This window comes from Pholis gunnellus, assembly GCF_910591455.1.
Source record: "Pholis gunnellus genome assembly, chromosome: 1".
Taxonomy (NCBI): Eukaryota; Metazoa; Chordata; class Actinopteri; order Perciformes; family Pholidae; genus Pholis; species Pholis gunnellus.
In genome coordinates, this window is record NC_136528.1 from 28186496 (window position 1) to 28202191 (window position 15696).

Below are 15696 nucleotides of genomic sequence, written 5' to 3' on the forward strand. Positions count from 1 at the left end.
AATGCATGAATAATGTACATCTAAATAAGTTATTAATCATTTACTAACACTTCATAAATGATCTTATTAATCATCTACAATTCCTTAATAATTGGTTTGTAAAATATATAATACTTCATTTACAAATGGGGAATCCATCATTTATAAAGTATGAAAACACAATAATGAAACACATAATAGACAAGCTTATTAATCAAGAATCACACATTTATAACTGTTGTTATGAACTGCATACTAATGAATTGTTAATGTAGGAACAATGCTTTATAAATGATGAATTAAGTGTTTACTCATACTTAACTAATGCTTCAGAGTGTGTAGTTATTATAAAGTGTTACCAATACATGTTTGCATAAGAGGGCTGTTTGCCATCTCCAAGTCGCCATTCAGATTCACCTTTCGCAGCAGTTCCAGCCTTGAATCTGTGGATTAGTCTTTATCAGCTTTGCTGCATTCCCCCGTTCTTCTTTTACATAACTGCTCGGGCTCTGCCAGGTTGCATGGGGACTCTGACTCGGCTGCTCCGGCACATTAACACTGACAAATGTGCTCGTGCTTTATTTTTTTCCGTCACCTTGTCTGCATCTGAACTGTCCAGGTACAGGTAGTATTTAACAATCAGAACCCAACGCGGGTTGCTCTCCACTCCAGCTAACTGTGACTTCTAGAACCACCAGTGTTTATTAAAAAGGTTTCGACACTTCTGCCAAATAATTGTTTTTTTATGATTTTTATTTTTATATTTGTAATTAATTTAGATCAAATTGTAAAGATCTGTTTTCACTTCGACATTAAAGGGAATTTTTCTGTTTTTTTATCCTTATTGCTCTATATGCATTTAGTGACTAGTTTTACTAGATTATTGTAAATTATTTTTGTATTTGTCTCTAAAGAAAACCCTTAAATATTTTAAGACTAATAGTGTGTCTTAATAATAATAGTAATAATTGCTGTGGCTTTTGTTTACTCAATTGTCAATTCAATTACCCAAACCTTCTTCATTTCTATTTTTATGTCATCATTTGTATTCCGATCGTATACGATACACTCGCGTTTGCTTCGCAGCACGCGCTGTTCTCTCACTGTTGGCTGCATGCAGTTGCTGCAGGTGTCAGTATGACTGTAGCCGGTAGGAGGGACTTGATGCTCCAACTTCTCATTCGGCGCCTCTCTGCTCCAGTCGTCCTGGTCCTGCTTGGAGAGAGACGACGGCATCAAGCTGCAGCAGCAACACGGAATTCCGGGGAGGGGGACACCATGCATCTTGGGCTGAAAGGACGACCGGAGCCTCACGTTATTTCGCTTCCTTATCTGTGATTTCGGATATATATATATTTTTTTTACCCGCCTCCCCCCCTCCCCACACACACACCCCTCTCACTCCTTTTCACCCAATCTCTGACGCGCAAGGACACTACAGCATCCATCCACGGCAGAAAACGCTCACATAGAGCCTCCTCTGTACAGACGCACCAGCACTGCCATCCTTCTTCCTACCTACCTTCCTTCCTTCCTTCTTCCCACTCTCCTCTCTCCTATTTTTCGGTATCTAACCCAGAGGACGTCGGGACCTCTTCGACCACCCCCCCACCCCACCCCCCCACTTTCAACCCGGAGACATGGATCTATGGTTTCATTCGATCCGGATTTGCTGGTGGAGGGTTTTGTTCCTGATGAGTGTTTTCCAGGACTATCTGAGCTCCATGCTGGACTGCCCGCCGACCTGCAGCTGCTCTCAAACAGAGATCTATTGCAATAAGTCCGACAACGGCAGGTTTTTCCCTTTACTCGCCCTGCAAGACACTGGGAGCAATGGGACCAGTATTGACATAGCAGAGTTATTCAAAAACATCTCCTATATGTAAGTAGATGCGCATTACGCCGTGCGCTTTTTTTTAATCATTAATTGATCATCTCCCCTGCGAGACTGTCTGTTGCTCTGTACTGATCTGACTTGTAGGCTGATTATTTCTTACTCAGTGACTTTTTTTTTGCACTTCCCCTAATCTGTTAACTAGTCTTTTTTTAATGATAACACCAGCTAGGGTGTCTTGCATGGAGGATGAATGCGTTTATTCCGTCGCCCCTGCACAAATCCCTTGCAACCGTTACTTGATCTTGAAACCTTTTTTGTAGTGGATGTTGGATTGCGTGTGTGTGCGTGTGTATGTGTGTGTGTTTGCGTGTGTATGTGTGTGTGTGCGTGTGTATGTATGTGTGTGTGTGTGTGTGTGTGCAGCGTGTCCTCATAAAGTTGCTCCTTCCGCAGCGGCTCCCCGCAGGCCTTTATGGTCCAAAATGACAGAAGGATGTTGCGGACAACCCCTCACATTTACCCATTCACTCACTCGATTCCCCCGGCCTCGTGCGACAGCGGCAACTGTGCCGACAGATTGTGCCAAATGAAACAGAAATAAATAGCGCAGTAGGGTCGACCGGTTTTCATGTCCACCCGCGTCCTTTGAGACCCGGAAAAAACTTTTATTATGTGCAAGATGACGCGGGGCTCTAGATAGAGTGGTGGATGGGTGTAGAAAACGTCACTTGTGGCTGCCCCCCATCTTCCCACATGTAGGAAGATGGTTTCAGAGGATTCATGGAGGGTTTGGTTACAAAAGAGTAGACCCCCCCCCCCCTTAATAGTAGCCTACAGCCCCCCCCCCCCTGGCATCGATCCTTTCTGCCAACATCAAAGCTTTCTTTCCTAAAAAGTCAGGCAAAAAAAATACATTAAAAAAAGCAGCGGAGCTCGGGCCTTAAAATAAGACCTCTGGTGTAGATGGGGCTCATTTGCATATAAAGTAAACACATCTCCCGTTAACGCGTTGGAACCCCCCCCCCCCCCCCCCCCCCCCAATCGCTGCGTGCCACAAAGGACCTCCCTTCCGTTTTTTTATTTTAATTTTATTTTTTGCAGACAACTTATTCTTGTGACATGGCTCATCGCTTCGCTGTGCCACTAGAGGGTAGCCTGCGACTCTCTGTATATATATATATATATATACAGTATATATATATATAGCTACATGCACTGCACTGGGAGCAGCTCTCTTTGCAGCACCAGAGTCACTGACTCTGGTGCTTTTTTTGTCAGAGGGAGTTTGAAGCTCAGCCGCTTTAAAAGCAACTGAGGCTGGTAAAGAGACAAAGGGTCAGAGGTCACGTGCGCACACTGTTGGTGCTAAAGAGTTTCCTCTTTGTAAAAACCTGCTCCAGTCATTCATCTCCTCTCTCATGTCGACTGACAGCAGAATAAACTACCACTTGGATTTTCATTGCGAAATGGCCACAAAATCCTGTTTATAATAAGCACAATGCCACACATTGATCCCCCCCTCTTTTTTTTGTTGCCTTTGAGACAATCTAATTCAATTGACCCAGGACTAATTGTGCATCTCGCGGCCCCTCGCCAAGCTGGCTTCTTGTTTTCTTGCTGCTCAGCATGGACAGCACAACGTTCACCCAGCAGCAGCAGCCCAATGGCAGCTTACCAGAGACGACACATCAGCTTACATGTCTGACAGGAATTTATACATTCCAAAAACACACACAGTAGACTCCAACCATCTACACTACCGTGTATGGTAATTATGCACTTTAAAAGCACGAGTTGATTATTTGGCTTAAAAGAATAGCCGCTCACGGCATATTTCATAAGTATTCTGCTAATTGAAACGTATAAATGAACATGTCTATTTGATAATAGCAGTTATTTGCGGGATGCTAATTTATAATCTGGCCAGTAAAATACGGTCTTTAAAGATAATAACCGGTAACCATAGTGATACAGAGCAGTCAGTGATAGAGGCCGCGTGCTGCCCACAAAATTGTCCTCGGCCCCCTCTCTCTCTCTCTCTCTCTCTCTCTCTCTCTCTCTCTCTCTCGCTCTCTCTGTTGGGTGCATGCGTTTCGCTAACGGCAGGTCTATTTCACTCATCACAAGGGAAACGGAGAGAGAGAGATGGGGACAATTTATGGAGATGGGAAAACTAGAGAGGGAACCGTGGGATGATCGGCCAGCCAAAGAAAACTGCCAAGTCCAGATAATAGTTTTCCAGTTCTCTCGCACTAGAGATTCATCGCAAGAGGCATCACTGTTTGAAGTGGATGAGATAAGGCCTTGCTGTGATACTCGAAGGAAAATATAGCGGGTTTTCTTCTCTCTCTGAGAGCAGCTGGAGGAGGTTTGAAACATTTGTGTAACTGCAGCTCTGACTGCAGTTGCTCGTTTCTTTGCAGAATCCAATCAGTTTCCACCTCTGGTGATGACCTTTGGCCTCATGTTTCCCCCCCCCTTTGAGAGCGTCGTTTGTGAGAAGAGAGTATCAGAACTGAATCTGTGCAATCACTACATCCCATGCGTTAAGATAGAAATCACCCCTCCCTCTCAAGTACGTCATTACTTTCGCACTCCCATAATTGTACATGTGTTCGCCAACATCCATGAGTTCACTGTATACATGCTGCGCTGTTAAATCCATCTGTGAAAGTTAGCAGAAGCTACATCTGTGATGACGTAATAGTCGGCATTTTCGACGGTAGTGTGACAATGAAATGGACGTATAATTTAATACGTTGATTTAATGAATGAAGTTAATTTCCCAGCAAACATTCTGTACGATATTCACCATGCCTATCGTAATCTTATTATTATATGTTGTTTGTCGGCTATTTACAGACATGTCTAAAAGCATAAGCTATGAAAACACTGCTCTTTGAATCAGAATTGTGTGTCTCCTCATATAGTTCAGTTGCCTTGTTAAGAATTCTTTGTGGACGACTCGACACAAGAAGAGCACGATTGGCTGTTGTGATGTCACAAAGTGCACGTCTGGAACGGAGGTTTAACTTGAGCAGAGAGAACACAATAACGTACAAACAAAGTGATAGACTCTGCACACAACACATCATCCTGTGGTGTAGCTCAAACATCCAAGTGAATAAAAAAGACACATTTTTGAGTGGAGGGGGACATGAGACCAATAGCATCCTAAAATCTACACATCCAGCCGGCAAGACATGTTCAGATGTTAGTGCATCAATCTCGGGAACCCAGCTATCTGACGACGACGATTCAGCCTCTGGGGGCAACGACAAATATTTTTAGGGGTTCCAGGGAAGCCAGCGGATACCCGGATCACGGATATCTGGGCCAAAACTAGCTCTTCCTTGCGCAGGTCATTGTTCAGAGTCCGATTAGCAACTTGAGATGCCAGAATGGACTCGGTTAACTGTTCATTAAATCGGGGTCAGATGATAGCTGCTGGATTCCCAGATTACATGCCGGGCCCGTGCTTTCTGCCTCTTTTGCCCAAACGTGATTGGTCGATACTGCTCGACATACCAACGGAAACCAGAGCGCTTCAGACACTCAAAACTCCTGTTACCTGTAGATCCTGCATTCATATGCAGATATCTGTTTAAAGAGATTATGGCAGCACTGACACGCTCTGTAAGAATAGTAAGTATCCATACAGGCACAGAACCACTGTTGCCTTTAATGTCTTGTGATGTCATTTAAATGTAAATTTGGCTATGCATGGTGTTTCATTTACAATCCTTAGAAGGTATTGCTGTCTCTACATGTGAATTTTAAAATGAGATGTCCTCTATCTGCCTTTGAGAGGAGAATGCTCCTTCATGAGCGTCATAGTTTTGGCTTTTTTTAAGTCTTTCTTCAATCCAAGAGATTTATGTGGACTTGTAAAATTGCCATCTGTTTATCTGCAAACAAACTGAGACTTCCACACTCTGAAATGGTTCAGTGTTTTTTTTCTGCTCTGGCGAATGTGACTTGAAGTTGATTGTTTGATATCTATAAAATCTTGTTATCTCAATTTCCCAGGATCCTTTAAAATGCATCACGATGCTAGATTCATCGGGATTGATTTTAGTGTAGAGTTAATCTAGAAGTCACACTTTAGGAGTCGTGGCTGCATGTTTTCACTTTCAACAATTACCCCTAAAAACTCTGGCTCAATGCCAGTTACTCTGCTTCCTCAAAAAGTAGTTTGAGAAGTTCTTTCTCTCTCTTTTCTTTAACATTTTTAAAAACGGCTCTCTGCTTGAAATTATCGATCTGTGGACACCTTCAGATACCATTTCATACAAAACCTTCCAGCGAGCTGATGCTGCCAAAGAAACCTGTTTTACACAGGAATGTTTCCAAGTGCCGCTTATAGGTGACTTGTGTGGGCTGCCAGTTTCCCCTGGCTCAGACGCTGAGCATTACTGCATTACTTAAAGGTACAGTTTGTATAATGGAGGGGGATTTATTGGTAGTATAGAATTTAATATTGAATAGTTTTCTTTATTATGTAATCACCTAAAAATAAGAATCATTGTGTTTTGGTTTCCTGAGATTGAGCCGTTTGTATACAAACGGAGCCGGTACTCGGGTTTCTACGGTAACCCAGAACGGACAAACAGACCACTGGCTCTAGACAGGGCCATCCGTGTTCTCCTACATGCTTGGCATGTGGGAGAAGTTTCACTTGGTTGCAATCTGAAACCTCACCGCTAGATGCCGCCAAATCCGACACACTGTCCCTTTAAATTCAGCGTTTTGTCTTCCTTGTAAAGCGCCTGTGCAGCCTGCATAAGTGTGCGACAGTGGCCAAGGTAGTTTAGTTTAGTTTATTTGTACAATTAAAAAATATACACAAAACATTATGGAGATAAATATCACAATGCCGGAAGAGACAGAAAACCCACTGGCCTTATTCGAACCTCCACCTAAATAATGTTAAAATTTCACAATATTAAAGAGAACACAAAATGAATGTACATAATGAGCTTCGAATCCACACATCTGCTATGAATGGTAATTGATAAGTTAATTCCCTGTTGAACATGGGAATAATAAATAATGGTTGAACCCGCAGCAGTGCAGGCTGAGACCTGCTGAATTTGAGGCCCTATATTCTGTTGTTATTTCCCCTGATGCAGCTCTCATTGTCTTCCAGTCGACCCTCCCTTCATGCCTTTCAAACCCTTACACCTCCAGGTTGGGACACCCTGACATCAGGTTAATTCCTCGAGTCTTTAGTCCCAACATTTTCTCAACTTCTGCAGGCTGGTTAGTAAACTGATCGATGTCAGTCGCGGAATTGCGTTTGAATAAAAACGCGTCAAGAAATAATGTTTATTTCAACGCCGGAATAAATGTGTGGCATATCTCCTCGATGTGATACATGCCAGAAAAGCAAAACACTTTTTGGACATTTGATAATGTAATCCAGTTTAATTGGCAATAACATGTTTGCAGGTTGTATGCATTTTAGAGATACTGAATTAATATCTTTTGGGAAAATAAGTTACAACTTCAATTGTTTCAGGCCCAGTCAGCTGGAACCAGGTCAAAGGGTTTTGCTCGGCCCCCTAATCTCGGTTGTTAGGTGGATGTACAGATTAGAACCCTTCATCCACAAACACTCACTCACTTTGATTCTGACTGCAACACTCCTACTTTCCCCACCTCACTGCCAGTATATGTATTTATTTCCCCACCTCCTCCTGTTCTTTATCCACGTCTTTGTCTTTGTTCTCTTCTCTCCGCTGTGTGACGTTTTTGATGTCTGGGTTTCTGATGCCCAGCTCACCCGTATCTGTTTGTCATCTTGATTTAGTTTTCTTTGTTACCTTGATATTTCTCTCTGTCGTTTTCCATTTGATTACGTTTTATTTATTTATTTTTGCTCTTCAGGGATGATGTCTTTTTTTTGTACAAGCCTGCTGGGGTTTCTCTGTGTGATTTGTGGTTTTAGTGTGTTAGTATCATTTGAAGGCTCAAATAAATTACACCTAAACCTCACTTACCCTCTGTTAGCTGCCTGACGTCAGCCTTGGATACCCGCTTTGTGTCTGAGCGCATAGAAAACAAAAAACGTCACGCTCTGTTATGTTCTGATGTACCGCTCACTGTTGGTCTCTGTTAACTGTTTGATGCATTTACTTTTGAATAAGGCCGGCGAACGTTTGATTTCGTGCCGAAACGAGACCTGAAATCAAACACTTTTGTGATTCATCACTTTGAGAAAAATGAACCCTTTTTTTAATCCTTTCACAAGCAAGTCAAACTTCTTAAATGGTGAATGTCGTAACAGAAGGTTGTTTGAATTAAATATTCTCAAACTGGCAACATTTTGATTTGAATCAGGAACTATGTGATCAAAGAATTGATAAATGACAAACAACTTTCAGTATTTGACAGTTTTTTTATACTCAAAACAATTGACTACGACAATTCACAAAAATTAATCAATATTTTAGAAATGCAGGATTTACACGACAGGACTTGCTTTTATGGCTATAATGATCAATCAAATAACTTTTTTGAAGGACTTTTCCAGTTCTCAAGTAAAAACGGCATGTTGTCACGGCTCAATGAAATAGCTTAAAACTGGAAAAATCTTAAAAATAAGTAAAAAAGATTAAATAAATCTGGCCAGGCAGTTGACGCTGACTCTAGTCTTTGATTCTCTGGATACAGCTCGTCTTTACCAAAAAATGGAGTTAAAAAACTAGTTATTTAGAATAATTCTGTGCTTTTTAGAAGTTTCAAAGATTTTGGTAAGAAGTAGAATACATGATTAGACGGTGTGTTTGTTCTCCTTACCCATCCTCGAACACTGTTTGAGAAATGTCTACAGTAGCTGCAGTGCTTGCTAATGATAGCAGGGGGGCATTTTTAATGTCTGCCATTGTCAGTTTCATGAGAGACATATTCAAATGTATTAATTATTGGCTCTTCTTAGGCTGTAAAATGACTTTGAAATAACTAGCGCTTTGTCTTATGGGGTTCAGGTGATCGTGACAGCCTTTCACGGCCCTCGTTGCATCTCCTGTCCCCGCGCCGTGTCACTGTCAGGACCGCGGATGGCTTCTAGGCGCCCATGACGGAGTTGCTAAACGCACGTCCTGCCAGTCAGGTCCTTACCACACAGACCCCCTGCCGCCTCCGCATTGTGCGACGGGCCCTTCTGTTATAAGCACATCATCAAGTTTGCATGAGCCTGTCTTGGTGGAAAGTAGGTCACGGCTGCCATCTGAGAATTAGGAGGAGAGAGCGGCGGGTTTTTCAGGGCAGATCCTCCGCATGCGGGGATGCTCTGAGAATGCTAATGCTAATGAAGCCTCCCCCCCATACACACACACACACACACACACACATACACACCCTTTAACAATCAGAAGATGCATTGAGGATGGACGGGGTTAAAAAAAACCTGAAGGCTCTGCTGTTTCACCCAGGATTAGAAGAACCCTTTCAAGCCTTGCAGCGGCCTTCCAGGGGCTTTCTGTTGACATTTTCATTGAGCTTCTGCTTTTATACAGTAGATTTTGAGTAAGTGCCGCTACTGTGGGCAACAGTTTATCATGTCAAATCTGGGAGATTGAAGGGAGCAGAAAAAAACAAACATGTATCTGCCTCTAACCGCAATTTGTTTCATGGTGGCTTGAAGAAAAAACATAACATAAACCCGAGTGAAATATTTCCATCGTGCATAATCCATCATCTATTTACATCTATTTACATGCATTTTTTTGTATTATAATGTGCTTGCTCACCAGTACAAGGAACAATTATCAAAGACCTGCTGCAGTTAGATATCTACTGATGAACTGACAGTTTTACTGAGGGTTTATTACAGATACCGTGTTTAAACATGGTTTCTGTAAGCTCAGTGAAGCCACACTGAGAGCAGCATTATAGCCAATTCCTTCTTCTGCATCCGCCCTCTTCATAATGCATGGTTTGTAAACTCTTTTTTTCTCTCCCCTGATCTCTTCCCCTCTCCTCTCTGTGTTTTTTCACTCTCTGTCGGTCCCTCTCTCTCTCTCTCTCTCTCTCTCTCTCTCTCTCTCTCTCTCTCTCTCTCTCTCTCTCTCTCTCTCTCTCTCTCTCTAAGGATGTGTGTCTGACCTCCACGATGTCCATCACAGTGCATCGACTTCCACTAGACATCACTGGCACCTTTCTCTTACTGGGCCCCTAATAAAGCCCCTGCTTATTAGTCACGTGGGATGTTTTGTGTCTAAAAAAAACCCACATCAGTCTTTATGTATTATCAAGTAGGAGGAGTCAACCCACTGTCCTCCATGTCAGCGCTGACTGGCAGAGCCGTGTGAATAATGCAGCTTCCTCCGTTCCCGCTGAGCTTCGGCAATGTTCTCCTACAAGGCGCGCATGTTGATTGATGCTATTTTGACGGCAATCACTCTCTTCTCGTTTCGTGAATAAGTAAACACTTATTTGAAGGCCAAATTGCCTCAGAAATAAAAAAAAAAGTTAATTTATGTGCACCCGAGCTCCTGTATTGTGTGTAATTGCCTGCAGCAAAATCTCGCTTCAACATGTGTCAGTGTGACCCCTCATGGCTTCTCTTCAGGATCACTTGGGGGATAGAGCTTATCTCTTCTTTGCACTAGATTATTCTTAATATTTTTCTTATTAAGTTTATCATTTTTAGAAAACTAGAAAAAACACTGCTGAATTTCTTTGTGTTTTTGGCCTTTCTGTGTTCCGACAAGGCAGAGTGGCGCATTACTCGCATTGAGCTGCCCTCTCCCCATCCGTCCATCAGCTTCCCGTCTATACAAATCAGTGAGATGCCTTTGATGCAATATGTGAGCTGATGTTTGGGCCGTAAACACTCTGAATGAATTAATGGCTCTACAATCCTGGCTGTTAACTGTGACCGCCAACATCATCAGCGGTAAGGACAGGATAAAGCATCGCAGCACAAATGCACCTTCATATTTCCCAGAAAGTAGAAATATATATATATATATTGTCCCTGAGCAGCCTCTATTTATTGATTACCTCAGATGTTCTGATATCTGTATTTGCTCTATTCTGTAGACTATTGGTGCGTATTGCACTACATCAAAACATTATGGACCTGGCAGGCCATTCAGCCATACTCACCCATCATTCTCAGTGAGCCGAGGACTCTTGTCAAGAGCACCGGGAGGGGTTTTTTAAGACCCCGACAGAGCTTTGTGTGGAGGCAGATGAGAACACATTAAAATGAAATGGTCCACCGGGACCCAACTCTCCTTCCTATACTGGCTCCCCTGTTTGGCGCAATGACCTTGCTCCTCCAGTCAGAATATCACAGTCCATCTTCCTTCATAAGCTGAGAAACTCATCTTTTTAAGAATTACCTGACATCACCCTCTCTTCCCGCTGATATATCCCTCTAATATGCCCTCTCCTTGAAGTTGGCTTTATTTCTCACATTCCACTCCTTCACATATGACCAGTGGTTCACAAACTTTTTATAACCATGACTCTCCATGCACACCCCACCCTACCGTACCCGAACATTCACACATGGTATATGTCACATGACTGATATCTACAATAAGAGACATAAACCTATACAAGCTGACAGCCTCAAGCTCTGGATGAATAAAAAAATCAGCTTTTTTATATTGCTGTGTTGCAGTCTATCTCCGTAGATCTGCTAAATTAGCTTTTTCACCTCTTGCCGAGAGTAAGATGAGAACATTGATGCCGCTCTTGTATCTGTCTGCTAAATGTGATGCTACAAGTCAGCAACATAAAAACTGGAAACATAATACCCTGTTAATTAGTGAGCTTTAGAGTTGCTGGTGGATTTGATAATATTTAGAGGCTAGCTGTTACCCCCTGCTATAAGTCTTTATGCTAAGCTACGCTGACCCGCTACTTCTTTATATTTAGAAAACATATATGAGTGTGGTATCAATCTTCTCGTGTAACTCCCGCCAAAACAGCAAAATAGGCGCATTTCCTGTCAAACTGTTGCTTTAAAATAAATAATGAAAAATTCATGGGGTAAATGGTTAAATGTACTTATTTAATAAGATTAGCTTACATATTAGGTTGTCAAGGGCACAAAGCTTGCACATTTGACATGTATTAATTCTGCTTTACCTTTATCTTTCTGGTTGCTTGATGTATTCACTGTCTTTAATGGCTAAATTAAGGTGTCTTGTTTTAAGATGTCTCTTGAGGTTACTTGGTATTATTGCTGCATTAGACATCTTAGCTAGTTTCCCTTCTCCACGAAAGTAACTTTCAGTCTGATTTGAGTTCTTTTGTTCGACTTTGGTTCTTAGCCCAATTTTTTAATTTGGTCAAATGTTACTAAAAATGAATAGTAAAAAGTATGGAAGGGGTGTTGTGGCTCTAAAATGGTTAGCAAACTGGGAATTAGTTGCATCCCAAAAATATATAGTGGATTGGGAGAGTGAGCATTGTATTGTTGATGAAGTGTTGAAGAAAGTCATCATATAACCTATATTCTGACCACACCACAATTAGGTTCATAAAAAACGGTTTATATAACTTGTTATGTAGAACGTAACACACTTGGTTGCATAAGAACATTCCTAGAAAGTGATAAAGGCGTGCTAGACAAATTGGAATATACCATTCCAATTGATTCCAAACATTTCCCGTACATATATCATTTGTTCTGCCAAAGTGTTATCTTGACCCAGACGAGGACATGAGAGCATGCCATAATGAGGAGACCACATATGCTTTGTTTGTGGTTTAATCAACGGATTTGATGAGTGGAAAGTGACATAGGGGCTGACTTTAGATAAGAGTAAGATGTAAGAACTAATACTTTGGACTTGTGAATTGCCATTGTGTTGATATTTTCCCGCTATTTTGCAACTCCAAGAACTACGTCTCTTCTCTTCATTTCAGCCACAACATAATGGTGTTGCTTTTGCAACAACAGAAGCTGAATAGACACATTTGTGCAGCTGCTGGCATGACTCAGATGTTCTTTAGGGATGAAGGAGGCTGTGAAAGCAGAGACTTCAACACAAAGACGTTTGTCAGAATTGTTAGACAGAATTAACTTGTTGTTTTTTGCAAGATTAAAATTCGCGGACATGCAATATTTGCATTACCAGCTGAGATTGTTGTAAAGTAAAAAATCCCAGCAAAAGTCACTAATGAGGTACAAACTGAACTATTATAATGTGCTTTAACCATTCATTTTCTTTTCTTTTTGAGAAACTAATATTGATGATGATACAAACAATAACTTTGAAAGACCTTCTCTGCACAATTTTACGCTAAATCACTAAGAGACAAACCTTTGGCCAACGTTGACCTCATACAGCCAGAATCAGGACGCAGGAGATTTCAGCACATTTCATCATCCCATATTTCATGCACTTCATGAATTTGGTTTGTAATTCATTATCCACATGAGGTCCCCTCATTATGTGAGTCAATGTCAACCGAGTCAACGGGGCTAAACAACAACAACAATGAGTGCATATATTACTGGTCGGAGTGGCACCTTTGGTAGTTAAACTAATCTGGTGCTTTGGCTAAATTAGCCTCCATGTGGAATTGGTATCTCTTCTTTTAAAAGACAATGATTGAAAAACTGGCTGGCATGTCAGCTATGGGAAGTGACTTGTGGCAGCAGCTATCTACATTTGACACTGTGAACTGGGGAGGCTTCTTATTTCCAGAGGAAGCCATCACCTGTCAAGCATCACTAAAGTGTTTATTGTTACTGGAAAGCTCAACTTGTTCCCCTCTGGTTATTTCAGAGAGGAGACGGTAGGAGTGTCAGTGATTGAATGCTCAGTAGTGTGCAGATTCCTGAACTGCTGAAGTGAATTGTTTCAACATTATTTTTTTTATTATTAATTAAATAATTATTCTACTTTTAACATAGGAAATATGAAATAGGTGTGTGCCTAGATGGGCAATGGGTACAGACATGTAAAAGGTCCACAACCCCTGCTAGATAAGAGCAAGACACCCAGTTTGATAGTCATACAAAATTACTATATTGTTTTCTAAAGTTGTTTTGTGTCTTTTTGTGGTTGTTTTACATCTCGTAGTGGTCGTTTTGTGTCTTTGTAGTTGTCTTGCTTCTCTTTGTATTTGTTTTGTTTCTCTTTGTAGTCATCATTTTGTGTCTCTTTGTAGCTGTTTTGAGTCTCTTTGTAGTCATTTTGTGTCTCTTTGTAGCTGTTTTGTGTCTCTTTGTAGTCATTTGGTGTCTCTTTATAGTCATTCTGCATCTCTTTGTAGCTGTTTTGAGTCTCTTTGTAGTCATTTTGTGTCTCTTTGTAGTCATTCTGCATCTATTTGTAGCTGTTTTGCGTCTGTTTGTGGTCATTTGAATGACTGTCGAACAAAACATGTTCAGGGGCATCAGAGGCCCCCTGACCCCTGGATTACTGGTTCAGTAATCCATACATGTGCACCTGTCTAAGCTTATCACCCATCATATGTGATCTAGCACTTGTAAAATGTGCACAGAGAGGTGACAGCCAACTGCCAAGGCTTTGTGTCTTGAGGTAGACTGATGAGATGTGTCCTGAGGTTGCACTGTCTGGCTGGACGCACTCATGGACCGTCATTTTGATACTGAGTGGGCATGTGTGTAAGGCAGAGAGGATGTGTGAGTGTTTTCCTGAGAGAAGCTGTCACTTAAATGGAAGCATGGAGAAAAATAGCAAACAATCAAATATTCAACAACCTTGAGCTGTACGTATCTCTCCCCGGTTCCATATTTCCTTCTGGAGGTAATTGGTTGACACTGTAGACTTATGTGAGAATCATAGTATGTGAGCACTTGATGTTATTGCATAACACATCTCAGTCAGAACACAAGAAGACACATTTGAGAGGAATTTAACAAGAACCTTCCAAGAATTCCCTGATCTCGTTTCACTAAATCGCAGAAAGTAGATGTTTATTGATTTGCCCTGGAGAGATGGAACTGTAGAGGTGTAGCTTTTTATTCCTTTTGTATTGTGTTTTAGTGAAAAGATTATTCTGCCAAACACTGACATTGTCAACTGCATCTATTCCGTAGTCCATCTTTTTGAATGAATGCTCGTGCTCATGTAGGCCTACCAAAGTCAAATTTAAGACATTGTTCACACCAGTTCCAGGAGATCTATTACCATCGCTTCAAGGTATGAAGCGACCACCAGCAGCCGATTAGCTTTGCTAAGCATAACAATTGGAAACAGGGGGGAGAAAGCTAGCCTGGTTTGCCCCCCCCCCCCAAAAAAACCTGCCACTCTACATAAAAATGACAAGTTATGTGCTGTTTGGTTACCATGCTAGCTGTTTCCCCCTGCTTCCAGTCTGTATGCTTTAAGCTAAGCTGAATGACTCCAGGCTCTATGTCCCTCAATTGTGTCACCTCACTTTTGACAAAAAGCTTTAATTTCCCAAAATTAGATTTTGGAAACAAAGTCCTCAGGAGTTTATTACATTGTTGGACTGCCAGACTGCTTTGAAGGCAGGGCGACACCATGTTTTAAACCCTCTGCTTGTGCATTGTACCTGGATGAATATTCTAGCTGGGCATTCTTTTTGAAAATGACCACAATGACCAAAAAGACAATATTTCATGCTATAAAAGCACATATTAGATTTTCATATTCATTTGTGTTTTCATAATACTAGAAGTCCATTAAAGTGGAACTGATGCAGCAGTTGAAGATTATACACAGCTTGATGAATTTGATATAATTTTGTTGAAGAACATGAGTTGTTATATAAAGTGTTAAATTGCAGTCTACTTAAAATAAAGGTACATCTTTTTCTATTCAGCTTGGCATATAAAGTGCGGTTGCTAATCTTAATTATCGCCTCTTTGAAGTGAAATTTGAAGTAAATGAAACCTTTGAACACACAAAAAGTATTTA

At 41.3% G+C, this 15696-nt stretch overlaps 1 protein-coding gene across 1 annotated transcript in view; it reads left to right on the forward strand.

Moving 5' to 3' along the window:
* Positions 1 to 1619: 1619 nt before the first annotated feature.
* Positions 1620 to 15696, forward strand: part of ntrk3b (neurotrophic tyrosine kinase, receptor, type 3b) — a gene marked incomplete at both ends in the record, with an annotated part of 193860 nt that continues 179783 nt past the window's right edge. Inside the window, one exon of the mRNA XM_079165495.1 lies at positions 1620 to 1861. Coding sequence (XP_079021621.1) covers positions 1620 to 1861 — 242 coding nt within the window. The remainder of the gene's footprint in view (positions 1862 to 15696) is intronic.